This window comes from Pipistrellus kuhlii, unplaced genomic scaffold (genome assembly GCF_014108245.1).
Source record: "Pipistrellus kuhlii isolate mPipKuh1 unplaced genomic scaffold, mPipKuh1.p scaffold_m20_p_11, whole genome shotgun sequence".
NCBI lineage: Eukaryota > Metazoa > Chordata > Mammalia > Chiroptera > Vespertilionidae > Pipistrellus > Pipistrellus kuhlii.
Window position 1 is genome coordinate 28,875,137 of NW_023425416.1, and position 27,954 is coordinate 28,903,090.

A 27,954-nucleotide genomic window follows, 5' to 3' on the forward strand; every position below is an offset into this window, starting at 1 on the left:
AGGCTAGAGATAGGGGAATGAATGAAATGGAGTCCCTAAACCCAAGCAGCTGGAAGACAGAGAAACAAGTACATGCAGACCCAGAGCTAAATATTTCGTGGGGGATGAAATGCCTGATGTGGTGGCTGGAGCACACTGCGGGCATCCACTAGGTCAGTGGTCAGCAAACTGCGGCTTGTGAGCCACGGTTTGCCGCTCTGTTGACTAATCAGTTTGCTGACCACTGGGATAGAGCTTTAATCACACGGAACAACAACAGCCTGTAATTATTGAAATCAAGAGTCTAGGTTAGGGGTGTCGAACTCAATCAGAGAAGGGGCCAAAATCTAAAATCCAGCCTAAATCGCGGGCCGAATGGTTTACTGAACAGTCATAAACTGTCATTGTGATGGAAACGCAGCGGAGTGCAGTGATGACAGCACGGTGTGGGCCACATTGCAAGGCCTGGCGGGACGGATTTGGCCCGCGGGCCTTGTGTTTGACACATGTGGTCTAGGTCAATGATTGGCAAAGTCATTAGTCAACAGAGCGGTAAACCTCAGCTCACGAGCCACAGTTTGCCGACCACTGCACTAGGTAAAGTGGGGTGTGGTAGGGGGTAGGGGCATAAAGGAGAGAGGTGGTGAGATGAGGTGCCAGACAGGAAGAAAAGATAGGCATGAACAGGGAGGTCAGAAAGACCTACGTGTGAATCCCAGCTTCATCACTCACTACTGGGTCACCATGGACCAGTCTTTAACCTACTCATTGGTAACACTTCTTCATCTTAAAACAGGTACCTTTAAGATAAATGAGAAGATGCAGGGAAAATGATCAGTAGATGTCTGTGAACACAGCAGGTACTCAAGAGGGCGAGGATTCTCTCTCTGGTGATTATGACGCATGAACTGGCTCAAATCCACTAGTAAGTAAGTGCTTGCTTGTTTGTTTTTAACAGATACTCTCTACGGTAAACTAACGGTGACTACAAATTCTTACTAATTTCCCCGTAGAGAAGTGGAGTCCAATCCCTCACCCTTTGAACCAGGATTCGTCTTAGTGACTTCCTTGACCAACACAATGTGTCTAAAGCACTGTCTTGGGATTTCTAAGCCTAATGCATATGAAGTCCTGCAGGTTTTGCCCTGGCCTCATAGCCGTGAGCTGCCATGTAGGAGGAAGTCTGTACACCCTGGGGCCACTGGGCTGTGAGGAAGCCCCACTGTGTCATGTGAAAAGGCCTCAGGGGAAAATAAATGTCGGGCCAGCCCCAGCTGTTCCAGTCTCCAGCTGCTGGAGTTATTCCAGCCCAGATCCGAGACACTGGAGTCTCTGCCAACCCCTGCCCAAATTGCACATTCGTGAGCAAAATAAATGTCTGTTATTGCTTTAAGATACAAAGTTTTGAGGTGGTTTGTTATGCAACAAAAGATAATCAGAACACTCTCTTTATCAGCCCCCCCCCCACACACACACTCAAAATTAAAAACATTAGTTTGCTGAGTTATATTAAGTCACATATTAAATTTATGTTGGTTCTGTTGTTCTCAAGTCTATTTTAGACACTGAACAACATTTTGTTTGTGGACATTGTTAAACTAGGCATGACTTACTAATTGGTTGACCAATGATATATGTGAGCTATTATGTGTGTATGTGTGTGCATGCATAGCAGATATTTTCCTAAATATCCAATTCCTCTCATGAGAAAAAAATGCTACAATTAACAGTCCTTCATCTCAATGAGCTTGTGAAAATCATGCTCTGAAGTCATACTAATTGAATCTAATGCCTGAGTGCTCCACCCTCCCAGCTCTGAACAAAGCTGGGCTCTAGCCCACAGCCAGCTACCCAGTATTCAGAGCAGCTTATCGAAGGCCACTATCTACCTTCCTCCTAACCAGTAGGAAACTGCTACAATACTCTGGGCTGCTTGTATTGCTAGGCGAGTTTGCAAGGAAAGTGTTAAGGCAGAGTAGATTTATGCAGCGATCCAAATAATCTTTGAGGAAACCTCTTCAGGTTTTGCATATGCTCTTCTTTGAAAGGGCCTTGTGATAGCATAAGACTCGACTCAAACCATGGAATACTCATTTTATGCCTTTCAAATAATATTGGACTTTATAATATTATGCAAACTTTGGGGCATATAATCAGCATAGGTGAAAAGCATTTTGCTGCCTCCCAAATTGACTATCCTCTTTTCCATTTCTGGTTCTTCTGTCTGCAAAGCCTGTCTTCCCTTCGTGTGTGTGTGTGTGTGTGTGTGTGTGTGTGTGTGTAAAATCTTATTTATCCTTCAGATGTCCCCTCTCCCAGAAAAGCAGAATTAATCATTCCTTGATGACATTGCGTCTTCAATCTGTAAAGCCTTTTCTTTAACAAGAAAGCTTATCATTAAAAATAAAGAGAAGCAACAACAAACCCACAGTCCTATGGAATACATGGAGAAAGGACAGAAGAGTCCCTATAACTCTTGGCGACAATCCACCAGGCTGAAAATGGGTTGACGTGATCTGTGTTTCAGGGATTATAATTCAGCAGCAGAAATGAGTTGATTAAAATACCATCCAGAATGCTGTCTGTAGATAAAGTGCTTTGAACTGGGGAGCAATATAACCTGAATTGCTAAATTCTAAGGGCTGACTGGTGATTTGCATCTCAATCTCTTTTCATGCTATTTTCTTGGCAAAAGTTAATAAGGAGCCACTCAGCCTAAGAAAGATAGGCCCTCTATTTACCTCGGCAAGAACCAGACAAACACAGTGAATTCCAGCTTTCCCCAACTCAATGGCTTTTGTTTAACCTGGAGTGGGTCATTCTGAACATCAAACCCACCAACTGGAATTGGTTTTTACATTCATTCATTAACGATTCCAGTCTCAAAGGCTAGACAGGCACCAAGTAGCACCTGGCACTTTGTCGCACAACCCGCGAGACACAAGAGCAACACGCAGAGAGTAAGAATTGAATACTTTTCACTCTGTCACCAAACTTAAAGAAATTACATTTTCAACACTCATTATTTAAGAACATGCATAACTATGCAAAACATTCCAAGCCAAAGGCTGTGAAGATACTAAGTTCATAAAACACAGCCTACCATTCCCCCTCCAGGAAACTTACAGAGGGTCACACTGGAACACCCTTTATTCTACCACAAAAACAGGAGCAATAGTGTTTTTAACACTCATTCTTGAGTTAACTATGCTGAACATGTCAATTTAGAATTATTGTAACAGAATCTAAATTACAATGGATACCCAAGGCAATAGAGTAACTTAGATGAAGCAGAGGGAAAATTCACTGTCCTCTCTCATTGACCAAACCTTGGTCTTCCTCCAGAAAGTGTATAAGTTTCTGGCACTCGATAAACAATAAATAACATTGGTATATTCTAGGAGAGAAGAAAGGCAACATCAACTTACTTAACAGTTGGCAATAGAGGGCCTGTAAACTTCTCTTCATGGTATCATCTGGTCCTGCTTGTCCTCCAGTTTATTCATGATTCTGTCTGGGAAATTGGAAGAAGACAGCTGTTACATCAAGTCAATAATCGGAAAGAACTTCACATGAACCTAGCTGTAAAGGCTAAAACACCTGCCTCTGAAGAGGACACATTCTCAGACGGGATACACCATAGTTTAATTGACAACAGCGTATGTTATAAAACTCCCAGTTAGCCAATTGGTCAAATCCTGAGACTATGCACACCACTGAAGGAAAATTATATGGGTAACTAGAGAGTAAGAATCAGACTTTGGAGCTTTTGAGGCTTCCAATTAATCTCCCCGAATCTCCTGAAATAAGAGAAACAAAAAATCTCTTTTAAAAAATATTTTTATTGATTTCAGAGAGGAAACAAGAGGTAAAGAGAGATAGAAACATCAATTGAATTAGTGATTGGCTGCTTCCTGTACACACCCTACTGGGGATTCACGAAACTGCAATCAGGCATGTGCCCTGACCTGGAATTGAACGATGACCTCCTTGTTCATAGGTTGGCACTCAACCGTTGAGCCACACAGACTGGGAGAAACAAGAAATTTCTAATCTCATTTCCACTATGGTGTACAACAAACAACCCAAAAGTCTTTTGATTGAAATTTATATCAAACAACTTTTCTGTTATCTTCTGTTACAAAAGATACCTCTAATACAGAATATTTGGAAAATATAGCTAAACAGAAAGTATAGGTGAAAAGATACAAGAACATACAAATTATCTATCTCTCCAGCCTTTCTATTGGCCATTTCCATTTATGTATTATACTGTATATGCTACGTTTATCTCCCTGTAACTATTACTTTACTAGTTTATTTTAAATGGCACACAGCATTACTTTAAGTAAATTCCTAGAAATGGAATCACAAGGACACAACTTACAGCTTTTGAAATATGTTGCCAAATTGACATTCATCAATATCAATATCTGAGAATATCCAGTAGATTACAACTTACCCAATGAGAAAATTTTATAATTTCTTTCCATCTTTGTCAAGGAAATAGGCAAATGTTCTGTCGCATTGCTTTAGTTTGTATTTTGTGTATTTACTAGAGACCTGGTGCATGAAATTTGTGCACAGGGGTGGTGTCTCTCAGCCCAGCCTGCACCCTCTCCAATCTGGAACCCCTCGAGGGATGTCCAACTGCCCATTTAAGCCCCTAATCACTTCTGCCTGCCAGCCTGATCACCCCCTAACCACTCCCTGTCAGCCTGATTGATGCCTAACTGTTGGCCTGTCAGCCTGATTGTCCCTAACTGCCCCCCTCCTGCACAGGCCTGATGACCCCTAACTGCTCTCGCCTACAGGCCTGGTCCCCCACAACTGCCCTCCCCTGTTGGCCTGATTGCCCACAACTGCCCTCCCTTGCAGGCCATCTTGTGGTGGCCATCTTGTGTCCACATGGAGGCAGACATCTTTGACCACATAGAGGCAGCCATCTTGTGTGTTGGAGTGACCTTCAATTTGCATATTACTCTTTTATTAGATGGGATAGAGGCTTGGTACACGAATGGGGGCCGGCTGGTTTGCCCTGAAGGATATCCGGGATCAGGGTGGGGGTTCCCTTGAGGCATGGGGTGGCCTGGGCGAGGGGCCTGTGGTGGTTTACAAGCTGGCCACACCCCCTGGTGACCCAAGCAGAGGCCCTGGTATTATTTATTATTTACCTTCTATAATTGATACTTCGTAGCCTTGAGCGGAGGCCAGGACCAGCCAGAGTGGGCAGGAAACTTGGCTTCCTCCATTATTGGGGAAACCCAAGCCTCCTACTCGCTCCATGGCTGCAGCCATCTTGGTTGGGTTAATTTGCATACTCTCTCCTGATTGGCTGGTGGGCATAGCTTGTGGGTGTAGCGGAGGCACAGTCAATTTGCATGTTCCTCTTTTATTGTATAGATTAGAGGCCTGGTGCATGAAATTCATGCACTGCTGGGCTGGGGGCGGGGGATCCCTCATTTTACTACATTCCAGAAAAATAATCATTGGGATTGTAGTTGGAATTATCTTCTATTTGCTTTATTACTTTAAGAGAGACCTGATCTCTCCAGAATCGGAGTGTGGTAAGGAGAAAAGAAATGATATTTTAGACTGTTGCTCCAGAGATCAGAATTCTTCTCAGAGGTGAGAAGTGCTATTATTTTAGAGGGGGTGTGGTATAGTTCAATGACTTCTTTGCTTAGGAAAACTGAAGTTTCCAGAGCCCCTGGTGTCATCTGGATGAGTAAGAGGAGAGAAAGAGATAGTTAAGCTCCTCTCCATTATAAAATAACAGGAGGTTTTAGTTCCCAAAAGCTATGAAGGAGGGGTTAAGTGATTCAGAAATCAGAGAGGCTGAGATGATAAATGAGGTTAAGAGGCAGAAAAAAGAGAATTCTAGAAAACAGCAGCAGGTGGGAGCTAAGAATAAAGGATAAAGTGAGAATTTCTCCACAGGAAATGACCCACAAACTTTAAGATGTGTAAAACTTAATTTTTCCTTGTGTCTTTTTTATGCTTTTTGTATTTATGTACTCTGCCTTCGTTCTCCTCCACAATGCTTATTCACCACTAGCACCCTTAAAACTTCAGAAAAAGTCTTATACAAAATAGTCCTGTATTGGTGGTGCTCAGCTGGACATGAAAGAAAATACACCATAGCCCAAAACAAGGGTTATCAGAAACAGAGGTAGGAGCCACTGGCGTCCAATCAGTGGTTAGTAGACATCTACGGAGGGCTTAGGCATGCTAAGTACTCATAAATGTACAGTGATTAAATACATGGATAAATGAATGACCAAGTAACAGGAGAGGAGAGAAATAGTTTAGTTTGTATTGATCAAGGAGAACATCTCTCGCCCCTCGATCATCTCTGGAAGTTCTTAGAGATTTTTGAGAAACTGTTCCACTTTCTATAAGGTGTGGCCTAGGGCCATTTTATTCACATGTCAAGAAAAGACTAAGACCATATATACCTGGGACACTTGGGATCATCTGGGTTACATAGTGCCAGTGGTCGGCAAACTCATTAGTCAACAGAGCCAAATATCAACAGTACAATGATTGAAATTTCTTTTGAGAGCCAAATTTTTTTTAACTTAAACTTCTTCTAATGCCACTTCTTCAAAATAGACTCGCCCAGGCCATGATATTTTGTGGAAGAGCCACACTCAAGGGGTTACAGCCCAACTATAAGCACCACATGTCCTTGGATACATTTAAAACTATGTTTATTTAGGCCTTGCTGTGGAGTTTTGCAGTGTTTTTCCTTCATTTAAGCTCTATGGTCTTATTGAGTTAATTCCTAGGCATTTTATATTTATTCATTTTGCCTCTGTAATGGTCTTTGTGTTCCATTATATTTCCTAATTGCCTCTACATGAAAATGACTGAGTTTTTATATATTCATTTTATGACCTAACTGAACTCACTCACTGTTATAATGATGGTTTCTCGGCTGATTCTCTTGGGTCAATTGTGCTGCCTTGGATGGATGAGAGCCACAAGGAGATCCCATCAAAAGCCTCTTTTTAACTGTGTAGTTGAAAACATTAATTGTATCGAGTGCCTCAGGGAATAATTTAGGAGCTTCGAGGATGACAACTAATTTCTGGAATGAAATCTTAAGGAAGTACGGAGTTTTATAGCCAAAAGGCTGAATAAAAGCAAAAAGAAAGAGGAAGGTGATGAAACATCTGACTAACCACGCAAAGACAGTAGCACAGATACTCACTGATTATTAGCTCAGGAGAGACAAGGAGTGCAAGTAACCTGAACCCTTCTCTCCCTAAAGAGAGCAAGCCTAATAGAAGGCTGCCTCTCCCATTGGCTTCAGTGGGACATTACATCCATTCCATTGGCTCAGGAGAAAATTTATCTTTTGCAGGCCACTGAAAATGTTCCAATTAAAAGCGTCCATTTAGCAAGGAAAAAGCAGTAGAAAGCCAAAAGAAAAGTCTGATATTTGACATACAGATTGACTTGAAATGACAAGTTTATTGAGAAAAAAGTATGAAAGAATAGTTAGAAAAATCCTGGAAAACAAAACCAAAAAAAACTCGCAACAAGATGGGGTGAGGGAGAAAAGAGCTTCCAGCCCTACCAGACATAACATACTCTAAAACCTCTATAATTAAAACAATTTGATGCTGACACATGAATAGACCCAATTTTATATGGAAATTTAGGATATGGTAAAGGCAGCCTATCAAAACAGTGGGCAAAAACATAAACCTTTAAGTACACATTGTTGAGAGAATGGCACAGTAATGTGGAAAAAAGATAACTGTTCTCATTCCAAATACCAGGCACCAATGTAAGTTCCAAATGGGCCAGAAATTTAAATGAAAAAACAGTAAAGAAAAGAATATGGGTAAATTCTTCTATTACTTGGGAATAGATAACCTTTGCTAACTTGGAATCAAAGTTTGAAGCAATAAGAAAAATGATAAACTCTATTACATAAAATGTTATAGAAGTAAAAAATACAATTAAGAAAAAATACAAATAAACTAGAAAAATGTTCAACGTATAACAAGCAAAGAGTTAATATCCCTAATTTTCTGTAACCCTCAAATCAATACTTCTGGTGCTTTAGCAATCATTTGCAGAGATATGCAGGGTGGAGAAAAATTTGAGTTGTCCAACATGCCATGTTCCCAGTTGAGGTCAAACAAGGCAATGTTATCCTCTTGTTTCAGATTTTACACTGTGAACAAGTATCCTTTCTCCTGGCTCTTTAGTGCCATGCTTTCAGTATTTTTGTGCTTTTTGAAATGGCCCCCAAACACGGTGCTGAAGTGCTGTTTAGTGTTCGTAAGTGACAGAAGACAGTGATGGGCCTTAGCCAAAATGCATTTCTTAGATAACCTTTGAACTCCAGGCATGTTATAATGTTGTTGGCCTGGAGTTCAAAGTTACTGAATCAAAATATATATATTAAATAATGTATCTTTAAACAAAAACATATAAAATAAGATTATGTATTGATTAGTTGACAGAAATATGACCAACAATCTAGACCAAAAATCCAGGCCAACAGTATGAACAAAGCAGATCAATGGCTATCATCTCCTTAGGACAAAGGAAGATTTGATTAACCCGATGGCCAATATACCTTAGAGATGCCCACCAAGAAAATGAGGGGAAGAGGAGCAGGAGAAGTGACATATCCGCCAACATCACAGCCTGCAAAAAAAGTCTGGAAAGAAGCATATGCCTCCATTTTGCAGGCGCAGATAGAGAAACCAAGAAGTCAAGGTCTTTGCTCAAGATCAAACTGCAAGACCTTGCTGTTTGACTTCTCTGATCTGTGGATTCCTTATTTGTAAAAAAGAGTAGAAGAACACTATATATACTAGCTGCAAGCCTGAGACAATGCACGTAACACAAAAAATGCTCAGCACTAGTCAGCAACCCTTTTCCAATAGCAGAAGCCAAGATGATAACATTTAAATTTGATTTAGAAATTATTCTTAGGGGTATACATTGAACTTTAAGGTTCTTATTTATAATTTACTAGAGGCCTGGTGCACAAATTTGTGCACTGGAGCGGTCCAGCCAGTCTGCCTAATTGGGACCATCTGCTTGATTGGGGCCAGCTGGGGCGAGGGGCCAAGGGCATTCTGGTCATTCGCCATTCAGTCAATTTGCATATTGCTCTTTTATTATATCGGATACCTTCATCTTCCTTAAAAAGGATCTGAGTAAGCTTACTCCTAGATGCACCCTATACAATGGAATTATTAACATGTCAAAAGTACCTTAATGACATCAGAAAGAGAGACTCAAAGTTATGTGGAGGAAAAGGGGGATTAATTTTACTGTCAAATGTAATGGAATAGTAGTACATTTCCCTTAGCATGTCCTGAAAATAAAGGCAAAAAGAATAGCTAGCATCATTTTTTTTTCTGGGTGCATACACAGAAGTAGATTATTTTTTTGTTTGTATAGAAAAACAAAACTTTTCTGCCCCCAAATCTGAGAAAAGATCATTAGACAGATCATCTTTTGATAAGCATTAGCATATTTAATGGCAGTTTTATAGACTAGAAACAGAATATTCTTTTCTTTTCTTTTCTTTTTTTAAAAATATATTTTATTGATTTTGTACAGAAAGGAAGGGAGAGATAGAGAGTTAGAAACATCGATGAGAGAGAGTCATCGATCAGCTGCCTCTTGCACACCCCCTACTGGGGATATGCCCGCAACCAAGGTACATGCCCTTGACCGGAATCAAACCCGGGACCCTTCAGTCCCCAAGCCGACGCTCTATCCATTGAGCCAAACCGGTCTCGGCCAGAATATTCTTATCATATGGCTGCTCCTTATCAACCCACAATGCAAGCGAAGGTCATTGTGTTAAGTGGTAATTCAGGAAGAACATTTTAGCAAGTAGCGGGAGCATCATGCTGTAGGGGAAAGAATCAGGTAGGCTTGCCACTTAGTAGCTTTGCTATGTGACCTTAGGTGAGTTACTTAACTTCTCTGAGTCCCAGCTTTCTCGTTTGTAAATGGAGCCGATAACTACCTAAATCACAGAATTGCTGAGAGAATTAAATACAGTAAAGCACCTACTGTGTGCCTGGCACATTATATGTGTCTCTCCCTTCCTCCTGAGCCAATGGTGTACAGATATACTATTTTTGGTCATTATGGATAAAGAGAACTGACTTCAGAAGTTCCTTTAAGAAGGAACACACTGATATTCGGCAGGTCTGCCCAAGGCTTGAGCATCAGGAGTGTGGGTCCACTTCACAAAGGTAAATGTGAAGGTTTCTCAGGCTCACTTATTCCCTAAGTCCCAAAGAGATGCACATGCCCACAGAGCTGGGTTTGGGTTGTAATGGAGTGTTTAGTCAAACTCATTTGATACAGATGTTTTGCCTTATAAACAAAGGAATATCCTTCAGTTCCATACAGAAATAGATGTTCTATTTCTGAACATTTTTTCTTGAAACTTGTGGCTCTTCTAGCTTATCTTCCAAATTTTCTCACTTTTGTGTAAGATATATTATTTCACTTTCCTTTTCTTGTTCACCATCATCCCAGGACTCCCAGACCTGAGACAGTGGCAGTCACTGTAATTGTGCTCAATCGTCTGGGAGTTCTGGGACGATGGTGAATAAGAAAGAATCAGGGAATAGTGTTATTTTGCTCTAGCCAACTGTCAGCAGCAAAATGGGTATTTGTTTTGTTTTTCTTAAAGAAACTGAAAGTCCTCTAAAAAATGTTTTCTCTAAATTTTTCAGAGAAACCAAACATAGAATCTTCCTATTTTAAAATACCAGTAATGAGTTCACATAGGCCAAGACTACAAGCTGAAAGAAACAGGGCTGCGCAATTTCTGGTGTATAAGGCTTTCCTGGTGCAGAACCTGCATGAGACTTTTCTTGCAAATGGAATAGAGTGTCTGTCTATGGACAGAAACACTGATGGAGGAAGCAGGCCAGATCCACTTTCTACCCGGGCTTCCTTTGGCCAGTCCTCCAGCAGCCTGGGCTCCAGGCTCTCACTCAGTACACTTTTAAAGCAGGGATGGGGAACCTTTATAACATGATTTGCGGGCCATACAAAATTATCAAATGAAATATCAGCCTGCTATATTTGGTCACACACTTAATTAACTCATTCCTAATGCCTGGGCAGGGCCAGACCAAATGATTTTTAAAAAACATATTTTTTTATTGATTTTTCACAGGGAGGAAGAGAGAGGGATAGAAAGCTAGAAACATCGATGAGAGAGAAACATGGATCAGCTGCCTCCTGCACACCCCCCACCAGAGATGTGCCTGCAACCAATGTACATGCCCTTGACCGGAATTGAACCCGGGACCCCTCAGTCTGCAGGTCGATGCTCTATCTACTGAGCCAAACCTGTTTCGCCCAGATCAAATGATTTTGTGAGCCTTATATGGCCCTCGGGACAGACATTACCCACCCTTGTTTTTTAAATTAATTAATTAACTAATTAATTTTTTTATTGATTTAAGAGAGAAAAGGAGAGGGAGAGATAGGAACATCAATGATGAGAGAGAATCATTGATCAGCTGCCTCTTGCATGCCCCCTACAGGAGATCAAGCCCGCAACCCAGCCATTTGCTCTGTCTAGGAATCAAACAGTGATTTCCTGGTTCGTAGGTTCACACTCAACCAATTGAGCCTTCAGCAGAATGCCTCTCCTCTCTGTCCCTTACTATTTACTTCTCTGAGAAATGAAATACTGGCAGTTAAGCTGTCAAATCCACTGATATACTGAGTTACAAACAAAAGGGCAAAAATTGTTCATCTCATGCTAAGGAGAAGCCTACAAAAGGGAATCAATTATAGGCAGATCTCCTCTTATTGCACTTTGTTTTACTGTGCTCCACAAAGGTATTTTACAAATGGAACACAAGACCTCCTGACCCCACCAGCAAAAATACTATGATTCACTTTATTGCCATACCCACTTCATTGCGGTGGTCTGGAATGGAATCAGCAATATCTCTGAGGTATGACTGTCATGTGGATTGTGCTTAGAGGACTGAGAAGTAATTGCCTCATTATTCCTCTGGACCGGCTGGAGTTTATTTGCATTTGTTGGGGGAGGGTGTTATGCTGTTCACAGTCACTGAAGTCATCAAAGGGGTAAAACTAGGATGGGGAGCTTGAGGATTGTTAGAACGATACAGACCTCCTTGTTCTGGCATAACGGTGTATTAAGACCATTTATCTCATTTCAGGAGACAGAAAGGTGCTAGTGCAAGATGAAGAATACATACCACACTTCCCCTGTTATGGTTTTGCTATTAAAGACGGAGCATTGAGGTCAGGGAATGAAATGATACTGTAGCAATGCCAAATACTAAAGGAGCATGTTCTATCATTTTCACTACACTGCTTATGAAAAAGATTATTTCTTGTTCACAGCAAACTCATTTTTCTTTTCTTTTGCAGTGCCTGAAAAACATCCTCAGAAATTGAATTTGGGGATCTAAAAATATGTGTATTTCCTTTGGGCAGCACACATTTCTTCCGAAAAATGTGCCAAATTTTTACAATGGGAGAGGAGGCAAGGCCATTGGATGTAGGCAAAACTCTTATCAGAATGTTTTACATGTAGAAATAACATTTGAACCCACACACATGCTTTAAACATGCAATATATTTCAGTATGTAAAATTATTCACAATATAAAAGTCACTGCTAAATTTAATTTTTGACCTCAGACTCTCTTTTCCCCTTTCTCTTCCAATCCACATAAGGGTTTAGATAATTCTTGAGCTGTACAAAGGCAGATTTAATCTGTGGTTCCGATTTAATCCTTCAAATCATGAATGTAATTTATGTGAAGCGATTCCACGGGACAGGTAAAATCTGTTCCATGTACAGCTTGAATAAAAATTACAATGAAATAAAAAATATGTGGGCAAGAGTAGGGTGGGTCACTATGAAATAGGTACAGAATATAGATGAAGGCCATTTGACCTCACCTGTGAGGACCTTAAATAATTCATTTAACTCATTCTGCCTTGCTCTGCTGACTGGAAGGGTTAGAAGAAATACCAAGATTGGTGCTCCCCAAACCAGCTGATGGTCAGAATCTAGTTTTAAAATAGACTTCTAGGTCTTGTTCTTAGGAATCCTAATACCCACATTCTTAGATGGGGTGTTTTCAAAAGGCGCCCAAGATGGTTCTCATGATAAGCCAGGATGGAAACCAAGAACCTAATCTAGCAGTTCTAAACTCTGACTGCACATTAGAACCCTGAAGGAACATACTAGAACAGACTCTCCGAGGGACTGGGGGACACTCCCAGGGGGATCCTAAGAGAGAACAAGAGTCACAGTGAAGTCAGTCCCTCTGGTTCTCATTCCTGAAACTTGCAGGGTTTTTTTTTTTTTTTTTTTTTTTTTTTTTTTTTTTTTTTTTTTAATATTTTATTGATTTTGTACAGAGAGGAAGGGAGAGAGATAGAGAGTTAGAAACATCGATGAGAGAGAGTCATCGATCAGCTGCCTCTTGCACACCCCCTACTGGGGATATGCCTGCAACCAAGGTACATGCCCTTGACCAGAATCGAACCTGGGACCTTTCAGTCCCCACGCTGACGTTCTATCCATTGAGCCAAACCGGTTTTGGCTGAAACTTGCAGTTTTAAGAGAGACAGTTCACAGTTCATTAGTGCAAACGGGTTGTTGGTGTGAGCATTCCCAGCTATTATTGAGAGCTGAGTAAGGTATATCTGAATTCTAATGGTTAACACACAGTTCCATTATTCAACTTTTTAGACTAGTAATATTAATGCTGTATTAGTAACCCCATATGGGGAGGGTGTATTAAAAAATGAGCTATGTGACAGGAAAACCAACAAAATAATCACAATGTGTATCTTGTTTATGCTGTGGTCATACATAACCCGTAAGAACTAGATCTTTCACTGAATTAACATTTCCAACACAGGCAGCCAGAGTTGACTTGAATAATTAAATCCTAGAACAACTATTTTCTAATAAACCTCTCACCCAGAACCTAAAAGACTTTATAATGACAGCCAATGCTTAAAGGTAAGCCAAACGTGTAAGCCATTTGTGCCTTGCAGATCAACCCAAATCAGACACCTAAATTCAGAAGTCTAAGAGTTGAAGAAAATGGAGCAGTACTTCAAAAAAGACAAACTAGGGATGAGCCAGGACCTTAGAAAAACAATTAGCCACCTGTGCTCCAGTGCTGTCTGTCCTCAAGCTCTTGATACACATTTGGATGAGGCCTTCTAAATGAAAATGTGAATCTAAAAAGGCAGATATGTTGTCCATATATATCTGTTTTATACAAAAACAGAGTAAGTACAAAGCTTACTATTTTTATTTAATGAAGGGTTAAAGATGACCAAATAAACATTTTAAGTTGAAAGTAAAATTAAAAGTTATTAACATTTATCTTAATTATATGAATGTGTTTGCTGATTCTAACATAATTTATTTATATAAGCAAAGATGTATGAAACAAAATATGCAAATGAGTAATACAATATATAATTATATAATAGCAATATAATCAATTTTCAAAAATCATTCAAAATGATTTTTCTTTAAAAAACACAACACTTGAGAAAACTAATTTATTTTTTAGTAAACTTAATTTTTAACTTTGTCTGATGGGAGTAAATGATTTTTAACTTAGCTATCTGTTAGATACTGTCAATATTTTTCATATATATATATATAATTAATGATGAAAAACTTGTATAGAATAGTAAACTGTAAACTATTTTTATTTAATTCGGAGGACCCAAATCACAAAAGCACTGACAATCAGCCACAAGCAACATCCACAAAGCATCCAAAAGGCACACACCAACTACCTCTCAATTTATTACTCTGAGATTGAGGAGCTGATTGACAGAAGGTCCTCCAATTACTATCTCACCAATGTGTCATAGGTTTGTAGCACTGCATGTATTTTGGGTATCTTCCATGAACTCAGTGTCAATGCTGCTTGTCTGATACTGAATAAAACACAGAGAAATTAAATACTGAGGAATAAGACTTTGTTAGAAAGGATTGAGATTTGGAGGGCCACAAACTATTGCAATGTTTAAGACTCAAGCTGCTTTACCTTTCTTCCTTCCCAAGAACCAATTTCCATTTCTTTGGGGCAAAATTGCCCTGGTTAGAAATACATAATTCAAAAGATATGTAGCAAAAAGTATTTCAGAATCTCGCCATATGACAGAGTAGAAGTAAATCTATGGAGACGTTTTCAAGCCCATGTGAACTTTGTCACAATGGACTGCATCATTGTGCATGGAGGCCTCGAATCTACCTGTAGATATAAAACAGACTCTAAGCTTCTGTGGCATCATCCCCCTTGCCTGGTTCATTTCTCCTCATTTCATATTCTTCTCAGTTCATTACTATGTCTCCTCTTTATAAATTTTGGATATAAACCCCTTATCAGATGTATCATTGGCAAATACCGGTATGTTCTCCCACACAGTGGGATTCATTTTCTTGATGGGTCTCTAAGTATTTTAAGCAGCCAACACAGCGCCCCCACAGCACAGGTGATCAGTAAATGTCAAATCTCCTCCCATCCCCACACTCGTCCTTGCTTCTTTATTGCAGATATCTGACTGATCAGACTTGCTGCCTCTTTAAGGTTTTAAAATAGATGGCAGGACATTTCTGCACAGCACAGCTCCTAGAAAAGCTCAGTTTTCTAGACCATGAGGTCAGGTGTCCCTTACAGGACTGGTGACACTGTCTTAAGAAGCTTAATGACAACAAAAGGAGAATTTAGGAAAAATAGGTAATAATGTTTAACAGATTAACTGGATTAGCTCCATTTGGGGGTAGCGGGGCGGCATACTTTGCATTATTCTGGATGTTAAACAAATTAAATTTCCTATTCTTCTATTCATGAGGTACCTCTAGAATTAAAAAAATATATATACCATTGTTCCTGGGTAAGAAAATTATGTCTTACATGGTTTAAGTGTCACTTCTTTCCCTGATGTAAATAAAATCAGGGTTGATATATTAAAAGTCCGATGGCCTTCAACCTGGATATTAGCCCTCTGGCCCAGATGAGCTAAAGGGCACACCCACATTCACAAATCTGCAATTTTTCAAGCTAGAGAAAAAATAATTTGCCATGCGATATCAAGTTAAAAGTTGAGCTCATTGTTTCCATGGAGATGGAATTTTTCTTGCAATGCTGGCCTCTTGCTAGTAGCTGAAGCCAGTATTATAATCAATAAGAAAGCAGTACTTCATTTTCCACAGCCCTTGGAAGATAGAATTCTAAGAAAAAGCATATAGAACCATATTTGATGAATCCCAAATGTCTGTGGATAGAAATTTCCCCTGTGAAATATTAGCATGCCAAATAAAATGCCAGTCTATGCCTTCACCATGCTTTGCTAAAGGACTCACTAAAAGTTGAAGTATACATGCCAATCTCTGATTCTTATCAGTTCCTTGTGTTTCTCTCTTTTGGCCTCATCTAAGAAGTCCTTCATATGTTAGATTTCTTTCTTAATTAAGAACCAACTTGAGTTGAGAATTCCTTAGATCCTGAATTTTGGAATAAGGTTAGAGAGCATAAATAAAACTCTCTAGAACACTGTATCTCAATTTGTGCCAAGTAATCTTCTGTTACTAGATGTCTTGGTGACACTTTAGACCTTTATCATTTTGGCTGAAGTCTCTCTGGCTTTGTTTTTCTTTTGATCATTTGGTCTCTTGAAGCTCTGTAATTTTCTCTTCTTCCCTACAGAGAAGCAGCGTGGTAGAGAGGAACGATCATTTAAAGCTTTCCCAATATAATAGATAAATAAATGAGCTCTCCTCTTACTTCCTATGTGTATTTTTTGAATAGTCAGCATCCACTCCCTGTGGAATTCCACTTTGAAGATATGGAGATTCAAGCAGGGACTGTATTTACACACATTTACCACTGACAATAGAAACGTCCTCCTCTATGGGTAAAGGACATCTCCTTCCAGAGAAAAGCAAATGGAGTAAAGAGGGAGCCAAAGCATATATGCCTAACCACTACAGAAGTCAAATTAAATGCCTTGGCACCATCACAGGAAGACTACTGTGTGAACAGACAGGTATGGGTGGGTAGCAAGAGGAAAGGAAACTAAGGTAGAGTCAAAACAATGGATTCACCAACTTGTTTCTTCCTTCTGCAGGTCACAGAGCTGAATTACATTTCCAAGGTTTCCCTGAAGTTAAGTGTGGCCATGTGGCTGAATTCTGGTCAATAGCCTGGATACAGACCTACCCATCTCTATCCTGTAGGATCCTCTGCTCTCTTTCTCAAGTCCCTTCACCCCTTCCTGTAAGATACAGAGAAGCCAGTGGAGGAATGAATCTGAGAAGATGGCAGACTCATATTATAGAGAAATTCTAGGTTCCTAAGTGACCATATGGAAGAGGACCTTCTCCCATCTCACCTCCCACCAATCTACATTGAATCAGGATGTGAGTAATCAATAAATTTATCTCAAACCATTGAGATTTTGACTTTTTGTTGAAACAACTAGCATTACCTATCCTGACTAAAGCAAGAAAGCTAAATGGATCGTGAAATAGCATTCTTCTATATGCTCGGCTCACCTTAAGGATTAAAGAGCCAGTGTCTTGAACTAATCCTATATAATAAACACCTAATATGCAAATTGTCCCCTTGGGAGTTCAACTATTTGCTATGACATGCGCTGACCACCAGGGAAACATGGCAGGCGACGGCCCTAATGGGCCCCAAGCTAGGACCCGATCCCAATAGGCCATCCCAAGGGACCCCACCCATGCACAAATTCGTGCACTGGTTCTCTAGTCTTAAATAATTCACATTAAGATTTTGAGGCAACTCTTGGTAGATGGACAGATACTATTTATTGAGTCTCTGAGCTTAAAGGCAAAGAAACAACAATATTCTTAATAGTTAGTGCAAACTTGGAATTGATAGCCAAAAACAAATAGAAATTCTCCCCATTCATTCCTCAACTTCTGTACCTCTGAAAAGGGGAATGAAATAAATAGAAGTGCCTCTAAAAGCTGAAACACTCAAATGCCATTTCAGAGTGTGTGTGGAGGGGTGGGGGAAAAGGACATGAGAAGGAGAAAGGACCATCTGTAACAGCCAATCTCTTTCAAATTATTCACCCAGCATTTATACAGAGATTATCCTCCGACCACACCACTTTTCATTTTGCAAATGTGTGGTGTGCAGACTTTCCTGGTTCAATGGGAAAGGTTTCCAAGAAAATTAAATGTCAAGGCTGCCTGGCTTATTGGTTTTGTTCTGTATAAATTCCCTTTTTAATTCAGCTTTGAATGATTACATTCTTCATTGTCAATGTGACAAATTAGCTTCAATCTTAATGGGGTATGAGAATCGAGAAAGGAGGCAAAGACTAGCTCTGGTTCTCACCTTAGCAGGTTAGAAACAGAGACTTATGTTTCAACAACGGCCTGTATTGGCTCCAAGGAAGAAGTGGCACATGAGGTGTATTTTTAAAAAGTGTATGGTTATTTGTTCCTGTGTTTTTCTTTCTCCAGAGCTGGTGCCCTGATGTACAAAAAGCTTGAAGGGAGCTGGCAGGACAGTGCCCTGAATGTGGACAGAAAACTGTTGGAAAATTTGCTGTCCTGTTAGTTCCCATTCAATCCTACTACTTATCTTAGGAGACTCGGCCCAGAATTCCTCCTCCATCTCTTAACCTGCAGTAGCTCCGTGCACTACCATGCTATTATATAACTTCCAACTCAGAGTTGTACTGGTGGGGTGATGGTGAGGACTGGATTTAGCTGGGACATTAAGGAATACATTGCAAGCTGGGTTTAGGTGTGTGAATCCCATATTTAGTCAAAAAATATTTTAATCTTCTTTTAACCTACCCTCTCAGTTTCCATATTTTAAATTATGAAACAAACAAAAAGAGTCAGTCTTTGTACATATGTGACTCACATTATCCCAGGCTCTCAGAGATACACGTTACTCTATGTTGTCTGCATGTATAGGGCACATATAAGCACATGATCTCAAAAAGTAAAAGAGACTAAGAAGTACAATTATAAAATTATAAAATAAGTGAGCCATGGGATGTAATGTACAGCATAGAGAATATAGTTAATAATACTGAAATAAATATGTATGGTGTCAAGATGGTTACAAGACTTTGTAAGATATATATAAATGTTGAATCACTGCATTGTATACCTGAAACTCATATAATGTGTGTCAACTATAATGTAAAAAACCCCACAAAACTTCCATTAGAATAGAAGAATGTTATAACTATGAAATGCTTAAAAAACTTAGTGCTATCCCTTTACATTACAATTCGAGAAGATAGCCCAGATAGGTTAACTGACTTGCCCAAGGTCTCTGACATGGACAACTGGTTTGATATGATCACTTTTCTCCACACACACACACACACACACCCCACATGGAGAGGGGAAATTATACAGTAATTTGCATGTTAAATACTCAGATGTACTGAAATAATATGATGTTATTTAAAACATTATATCAAAGCATGCATCACCCAGCAAAATTATTCTTAAAGACTTGAAACTTAGGATTAGAGAAGCTTCTGCCAATGTTTTATCAAAAGGAAATTTGGATTGGGGAGACTTATTTCCTTATGTGCTCTTTCCAGGAATAAAAGAACAAATCAATGAAGGACACAATTTCCACATATTTGACACAATATGCTCTCAACTAATATTTCTGTATCTAGTTACAAATAGGGCAGACTAAGTTTTAAACTGAGCTTTGATGCCTTTACCTTTTTTAAGTAGTAAAAATGGACCCTAGCACATTGGTTGTTGCCATGCCTTTACATGCCATGGCTTTGCAGGTGTGGTTCAGAGCTGGGACATTAAAAAATAAATTATGAGCTGTGTTTATAGTAGGTACAGAATAGTAGTATCAGTTCAAGTGATGTGAGGGAAGTTAACCAACTCCTACCTCTAATGATTTGGAAATATGATTTATCAATAGAAATGTGCCCCAAATGGATCACAAAATCGATAACTAACAGTTAAAATCCTTAACAGTTCCTAATAAAGTGATCAGTGTTGGCTCTAGAGAAAATGACACCCAAATAAAACAAAAAAAGTGAGTTATTCCTCTTGATCCTCCAGCCTGAGAAAGCTGTCAACACTGTTTTTAGAGCCTACATCCTCTGACAGCCAGTTCCAGCATGTCATAATTGCAAGAGTTTCATCAAAAGGTTGATGGAACTTGGGGACTCAACAAGGGCTGAGTCACATATGTTGTCACCTGTTGGGAATGGCTAAAGGCATTTCCCCCAAACCTGAATAGGATATTTGTTTACTGCCAGACAGCTTGGTGCATCTTAATCTACATGTTATTGCCTCCTACTGGCCAAACACCTGAACAGGATAGGCTATTCTCCAATCTGACAATGGACTCGTAGTCAAAACCCTGCCCTGTGAAGTGTGTCTCCACCTTGCCTTAAGACAAATTGTGTTAATAAAAAGCAAGGGGCCCTGAAACAAGGAGAATTTATCTCCTTTAGCTAAAGCTCCTCTGATCCCTAATGCCTTTCAAAATTATCTTTCACCTCTGGAGTCTTATTTACGTTACATATAGCCTTTCTCCAGATTTCTGAACCCTTCTTAATGCCAGAACAAGGACCCTGGCAGATTAGAATGGTTTACAATTCATTTGCCAAAAGCAGGGGAGATGCGCTCTTTATTGGGGGAGAGTTTTCCCATAACTGGAGAACTCAATGAGCACTCATCAAAGTTCTGCCCCCTGACCCATGGTAAGGAGTTAACTGGTAGGCCCTCTGGCTCTCAGATAAAAAGGGGAACACACACACATAGGGATGGAATGTCAAGGAAGAGTTTACCAATTCTCCCTTCATCTGACTCTACTGCAGGCTCAGGGGGCCATAGGTATTTGGGATTAGGCTACTGCATAAGTAAATAGTGCCTGAGCATGAAACAGGAGAAGCTGGTATGGCACTGGGCATGGTACAGTTAATCAGGAACACTTGTGGAGAGTGGCAGAAGTGCAGGTAGGATAAAGGGCAGAGGGAAATATGATAGTTATATACATCCATTTAATGGAGAAACAACTGGAGCTTAGACCTCCAGTTAGAAAGTTACTTTTCCAACAAAAGTAGCCTAAAACATAGCATCCTATTTAGTATATAGTCAAAGCAAAGAGGCCATTCATTGCATTGAGAGAGAATGCAGATTAGAGAAATATAGACAGAGCCAGAGCAACAAAGCCAGGCCAGGCCTGGGTTCAGTGGTAGTGCAGGTAGCTGTAATTCTGGAGAATTGGGGGCAGGAAGCAAATTTCCTTACACATACAGCATGAAGATCATATTTTAAAAGACCTCTGAGGAGGTGTGTAAGCAGAAATTAGGATACACTATGGATAAGAAGAAAACCCCTACTGGTTTACCCCATACAATCAGAAAGGTCGTGAAAAAGCTTCAGCAGAAACATCAGTGTTCCACTGAATATCCTTTTACAAATTATCGATAAACAATTATGGTTTAATTAATTTATTGCAGGGTGTATGTAGTAGGGTTTCAAAGTCTAACCCGCAGTGCATGCAACTTAGAAGTGCAGGGGAAAATGCAATTTGAAAAATGTAACTGAACTGGCCTTCCTTGTGAGCCCTCATCTGCTGATGGAGAGAAAACGTTACACTAGTCACACTCTTAACCAACTGCCATGTAACCAACCAACAGCAGCTCCGATCCTTCTCCACTTCATGCTGACCAATTCCCTCAGAATACTCAGAACCCATAGGTAACAGGTTTCCCTCTGAGGTGTCTCTATGTCGTCTGCTTTCAAGAGTCAGTTGTGTCCCCAAATCTATGCATTATTTCAGCTATGTGATGTCATCTACACTAATAAAAGACAAAGATGTAAATTGACTGTACCTTCACAACACCCACCAGACAATCAGGAGCATGCACATTAACCCAACAAAGATGGCGGGTTAATTTGCATACGCAGGGGCTGAGCGGCCAGGGGCAGGGTGGGATGCTTGCGTGTTTTTTGTTTGTTTGTTTGTTTTTGCATATGCAGGCATTCCGAATTGCCCCAGCCTTAGGGCTCTGGGCAGAGTGGGAAGGCGGGGCCAGAGCAAAAAGAGGCAGCTCCAGGGCTGGAGCAAAGCCGGTACCAGCAGCCAGGGAAAGGAAGGCCCATTCTTGCATGAACCTTCGTGCATCGGGTTTCCAGTTAAATATACTGTAGTGCAAAATGAGAAAAAAGTTAATGTGAAGAGAGAGTTGTCTATATGAAAACTAAATCAAATGCTTTGAATAGACTTAATTAAAGCGAGCTTTCTTTAACAGTGCTTTCAATTACATGTCATGGCAACTGTAGGATCTTTTTTTTAAAACTATAAAAAAATCTAAGATTCTACATTCAAATTTCTTTGCAAGTATCTTAAAGAGTTATTGATCTGGTAATGAAAATACCACTGGAAACTGTAGATGAAGCATTATGGAGGAGATTTATGCCAGAAATAAGAGGAATTCTAATTGGAAGATCCACATGCAAAGTGAAGGTCTTGGCTCTGCATTAAAAGACTGCTGTATGAATGTACATTTACATTAAATTAAAACCAAATGTTTAAGATGTGTTCATAAATAACTATTTATATCCTATTTTAACTACTTTTAAAAATAATCAGTGCTGATCACATCTGATGTAATATCTTTTAGTGTAACTAAATATCCAACCCAGCTTAAATTTACATGTTCAATACAGTCATTTAAACAGTTCCTTAGACAATATTCAGATTTCCTGACCACTTCCCCCTCTTCCTGGTCCTTATCGTATCTGGTGGGGGTGGCGGCAGTCATTAGGCATTGGGCCAGCCCTTTCCTATGCCCTGCCTGGCACCCATTGGTCTGCATTAATGCCTCTTGTTTCCTGTCACCTGGGCTTTTCTGGCCTCTGATGGTAAAGTACCAGCCTGGCCCCTTCTTTCATCTCCAACAGTGCTCCCAGGTAGGTCTGTCCATCTCCCTTTGCTGTTCAGTGCACCCTCAGCTCTGGCTGAAGACCCCAGAGTTTGCCCCAGCCCAATGGTCATCCCCAACATCTGCTTTGGTGCTTCTGCTTCTCACCTTAGCATCCCTGCTGTGTGGTCACTGAGCTGCTCCATACTGACCTGAAGGGCCCTTCTCCATTTCCAGTCCCAACAGGAGCACAGGGAGAGAGAATCCTGTGCCCACGGCACTTCCCACAATTCCTCAGTCTCCCAACACCAACGCTCAGAGAGAATTCTGGAGATGCCCCTCTTGTGCCCACTCGGTCTCCTTCCTTTCCATTCTCCTCCTTCCTGTCTATTACTCAGGGCAGAGACAGACCTTCTTTTATTTTCTTTACATCTTCTTTATCCTACAGAAGAATCTGTAAGCTAGGTCCCCCAGGCAGCCTTCTCTATACCTCAGGAGAAGATGAAGGAATTTAATAGGGCTTCTCCATCTTCAGTGCCCCCTTTCAAGCCCACCATTTTGCCAGTCTCATACACTGCAGCCACAAGTCCACTGTGCCTTAACAATGAGGTGCTGCAATGAGACAAGACTTTAAGGGAGGAGGGAAAGATGTATTGGCTTCATATTTTGAAAACACACATTTATTTGTGTTTTTTGTTTGTTTTTATGTGTTTTTATTTTATTTTAGAGAGGGAGAGAGAGAAAGGGAGATAAAACATCAACAATGAGAGAATATCATTGTTTGGCTGCCTCGTGCATGCCCCTACTGGGATCGAGCTTGCAATCTGGGCATGTGCCCTTGACTAGAATCAAACCTGGGATGCTTCAGTCCTCAGGCCAATGCTCTATCCACTAAGCCAAACCAGCTAGGGCTGTTTTTATTTAATATATTTACTTATTTATCATTCCAGAGTGAGTGGTCAAACATTACCAACTAGTATTATAAAGTCTCCCCTACCTCCAGCCAGAGATTAACACCTGCTGTAGCTATATATAGATGTCTGGACTAGGCTGTACAGTGAGAATGCCAAAGAGGACAAAAACGAATTAGGGGCATCTCTACAGAAAAGCTATCTAATGAAGACATACATTGCCTGAATCCTTTAACACATATCTTCCCTGGACTCCAGAAGGCATCACTGAGAGGACAGGTGTATTCAGCACACTTCAGCTGGGCTCTCTGCTCCTGGCACAGGGAAGAATGCGGTTTGCTGGCTGAGGCAGTTTTTCCAGCACAGACAGGCAAAGAAAAGCATAGGGCCTTGTGTTTAAGGCTACAAGACTATTTAAAGATGGAAAGAAAAGGTCTTACCATGAATTCTCAAACAAGCAGACATAAAAACCACAACATGACCACAGCATGCCACCCCTGGATGACCCTGAGATTCCTAGGATTCCCCTCTAAAGGTCTGCTAGTGCATAAATGTGTCTAGTAATAAAGCCACATTGGAATCTCAGGCAGTTTCCTTCAAAGGGTCATCCCAAACAGGTCTTTTCAAAGAGCCCATTCACTTTTAATCAAACGTTAATCACCGAGCCTGTTTTGTCTTCCTTTCCATTTAGCCCTCGATATCCAATTTCATGGACATGCTGGTGACATCAGTGACTGGTCTGATTAACAATGTCAGTCACTGATGACTGACATGGCACTTAACGTGTTAAGCTCACAGGGAAGAAATCAAACCTATGCTTCTTCCTAGATGAAAGCAAAATTTAATCTTTTATATTTCCAGGACTATGAGTCCTGAAGAAAGAGTTAATCTTTCCCAGCCTCTATGCAGCCTGATTACTCAATCTACCCATAGGAAGAAAGGACTGTGTTTCCATTGAGACTGAAAGGAAAAGGCAGCAGTCAAGTCCATGCAGAAAGGACTGGGCCCGGACACATCTGACAAATAAATGGCAAATAAGCCAGGTGAGGTTGCCTAGACCAGGGTGAGATCTACTAGGTGAAATACTAGGTTGGGAAGATCTGGGGATCTGAGGTAAAGACTGTGGCCATAGGTTCATTGTGGCTAAAGCTATCTTTGACTCAATGCTCTGCACAAAAGTAGTTGTGAGGATTTAGATTCTGTCTAAATATCAATCATCTCCAAATTTTCAGGACCTGAAGTATAAAAACTGAAGTTTAATTTTGGTCACTGTCAAACTACTTTGATAGCAAACCTCAAGAGTGGATTCAGAACTGCTTTGAGTTGGCTAGCCAGTTAATCTCTCTTCCAGTTATCAATGGACAAGATTAGTATGGTGATAATGAATAATCTCCCCCTCCACAGTGTGACTGAAATTTGTGCTTCTGAATTTAGTCTGCTGAAAGCTTAATATTCTTGGGGCAAAATCACTCCTTGAAAATCTTTGTATGTTCTGCTTAAGTGTGCATGAATTAAATGCTACACTTAAAATTTGCAACGAGGTCTCTTCATAAGAAGATAATCTCTGAGACCAGGCTGTGGGAGGGGCAATTTTGGTGATGGAGAAGTGACCCTAAACATTAGTTATTTGGCATCACTATTTTGCCCGGGCACAGAACTAAGGAAGGAAGCTGTCAACTAGAGTGAAATTAAACACACATCTTTTCCAAGTTCAGAGCAGCCATAAGGAACAATGTAGCCCCAGTTACTAAGAGAAGAAGGGTTCTCTTTGCTTAAGATAAAGAAATATGGAGTGAAGAGGCACAGGTAAGGCCACTCGGGCTCTTTTCTGGGGTAGGATAACTGATTGCAGATGACACTCCTCTAAGCCTTTACTGACCCTTGGCACCATCAATGTCCTACGGTTGTCTAGTATCCTGTGTCAATACTGAACTGAAGATAAATTGCAAGCATGCACTTTATCCAATACAGATTCTTTATCAGAAAACAGTTGGAAAATTGTTTTCGGAATCTATGGAATCTTGCCAACTATGCCAAGTAAATGCCTCTGAATAAAGAATAAATTTAATGTTTTTCTTGAGTGCATTGTTGTTGTTTTTTGGGAAGAACTGCCAATAGTAGCATACAACATACTTTATTCCACACAGGACATTCATAAAACAATTGAAATGAAAGTAATGATAAAATATTCGATTTCAGGGCTTCATTTTATTTTCTTTGTTTGCCAAATAATTCTCTTTGGAAGTACCTACAGTAGCTGGTTGTCTAATTCTACCAAATCCTTATTTGTTAATGCCATTCATGTGATCCAATATTACTGCTAACAACTTCATGAATTCTAACCCTGTAAACAGAAAATGTTTAATAATTTTATGACGAAAAGCTGGAAAACATAAGGTGTAAAAGCATGACTCTGGAACCAGATGGTCCAGGGTCCAATCTTGATACTGCCATTTCTAAGCCATATGCTCTTGGATATTACTGAACTCTCTGTGCCTTAGTTTCCTCATCTGTAAAATGGGAAAATGAGGATAATTACATCATACAAGATTGTTGTGAGGGTTAAATGCAAGCACTTAGAGCACTATCTGGCATATAGTAAACACTATGTAGGTGTCGATTATCGTCGTCATCATCATCATCATCATCATCATCAAAGTCTGTAGAGCATCTTTAGCAGCAGATTCCAAGTTTGCCTAAGTCATGGAAACTTTTGACACCCACGTGCTAAATGAGACACTAAACTAGGTAAGTAATGGTTCTCTATCATGAAATTGTGAGTATCTAGCCATTTAATTTTCTTTACACTATTCTCATGTTGATTCCTCAAAAACAGGATAATTAGTGATTTATACTTGGCTCACTTAAGAGTTAGGCTTTTTCAGAAAAAGTATAACTGAATGGAGTTCCTTTATAACTATCACTAAATGGGCATCTATTTAATCGAATTCCATGCTTTTTTTCTTGTGTCCCCATGCATTGCTTATCAATCTCATCACAGAACATCTAATGGACTATACTACCCCCTACTGGACCCCAATCCCACTTTCTGGGTATAATGGAAAGCAGGAAATTTCCTCAAAATCTCTAGTTTTGTCTTTAAACACAATGCACACTTAGTTTTATATTTCATGATACATATCACTTCATTATAAAATATTCTTATATCAATATAAATCTAAATTTTAAATTATTGACCATTAATAAGAGTTTACATTATTTATCCCCCCCAATATCCTAGAATAAAATTGTTATTTTTCGAAAAGCACATGTATCTGTTCAAAGCTTTGCTAACTTCCTTCATGTACCTAGTAAGTGTGAACAGATTATATGTGAAGGCACAGATTAATGGAAAGCCAGCTATCACCATTGCCTACTAGCTGGTGGTGAATTACCTAGAGGTCAGAGAAGGGAGAAAGTCCAAACCTTAGGCTCACAAATAAGTGAGTAAAATAATGAAAAAAATATTAATTGGTGACCAATTCACCTCACAGAGCTGCAACTTGCTAATAACACCACTTCTTTTAGTTGCCTAATCTTTATCACTTACCTAAATGTTAGGAACATGAGCCAGGTTTACCTGTTGATTATCTGGAGTAGACAAATTAGCCTGAAGATTAACCTAACCATGCCTAAAAGGTATGCATAGACAATACATTAGTCAAAAATAAAATCACCACAATTCAGCACGAATATCTGTATCTTTGAATATTTATTATTGAAAATATATTTTAGTAGCTAGGTATTATCCCTTATCATATCTTGGGGATCTCATCTCTCCATAAAAACAAACAAACAAAATCCCCAAACCATTAGAACATTTTAAAAGACAATCTTTCAAAACTCTATGATTTTAATATTTTTACCATCTTCTTATTGAGGAAGTAAAGTGATATTTAGTTGTTTGCATACCATCAATAGCTAAATTATTTATGCTTTTAGATGATGTTTTAAAATCTTAATGTGTTCCTGAATATTGGATACATTTTGAACTGAATATGTTTACAGTTAAAATTTTGGTATCACATTTTGACTAGTTTTGGTTTTATCATGCTTTAAATTATCTGCGATCTCCCCTCTCCCCACTTTATACCTTAGTTAATTGACAGCCAGGATAT

At 39.7% G+C, this 27,954-nt stretch overlaps 1 protein-coding gene across 4 annotated transcripts in view; it reads right to left on the bottom strand.

Annotated features, from left to right (window-relative positions):
- Window positions 1-27,954, bottom strand: part of TMEM108 (transmembrane protein 108) — a 218,600-nt gene that overhangs the window by 100,546 nt on the left and 90,100 nt on the right. For 2 of the 4 annotated variants that reach the window (XM_036431447.2, XM_045579282.1), the window contains exon 3: window positions 3,408-3,489. In XM_036431447.2, the coding sequence (XP_036287340.1) occupies window positions 3,408-3,447 (40 nt within the window). In that variant the 5' untranslated portion in view covers window positions 3,448-3,489. Of the gene's footprint in view, window positions 1-3,407; window positions 3,494-27,954 lie in introns of all 4 variants that reach the window. The other 2 variants (XM_036431445.2, XM_036431446.2) reach the window with 1 other exon arrangement.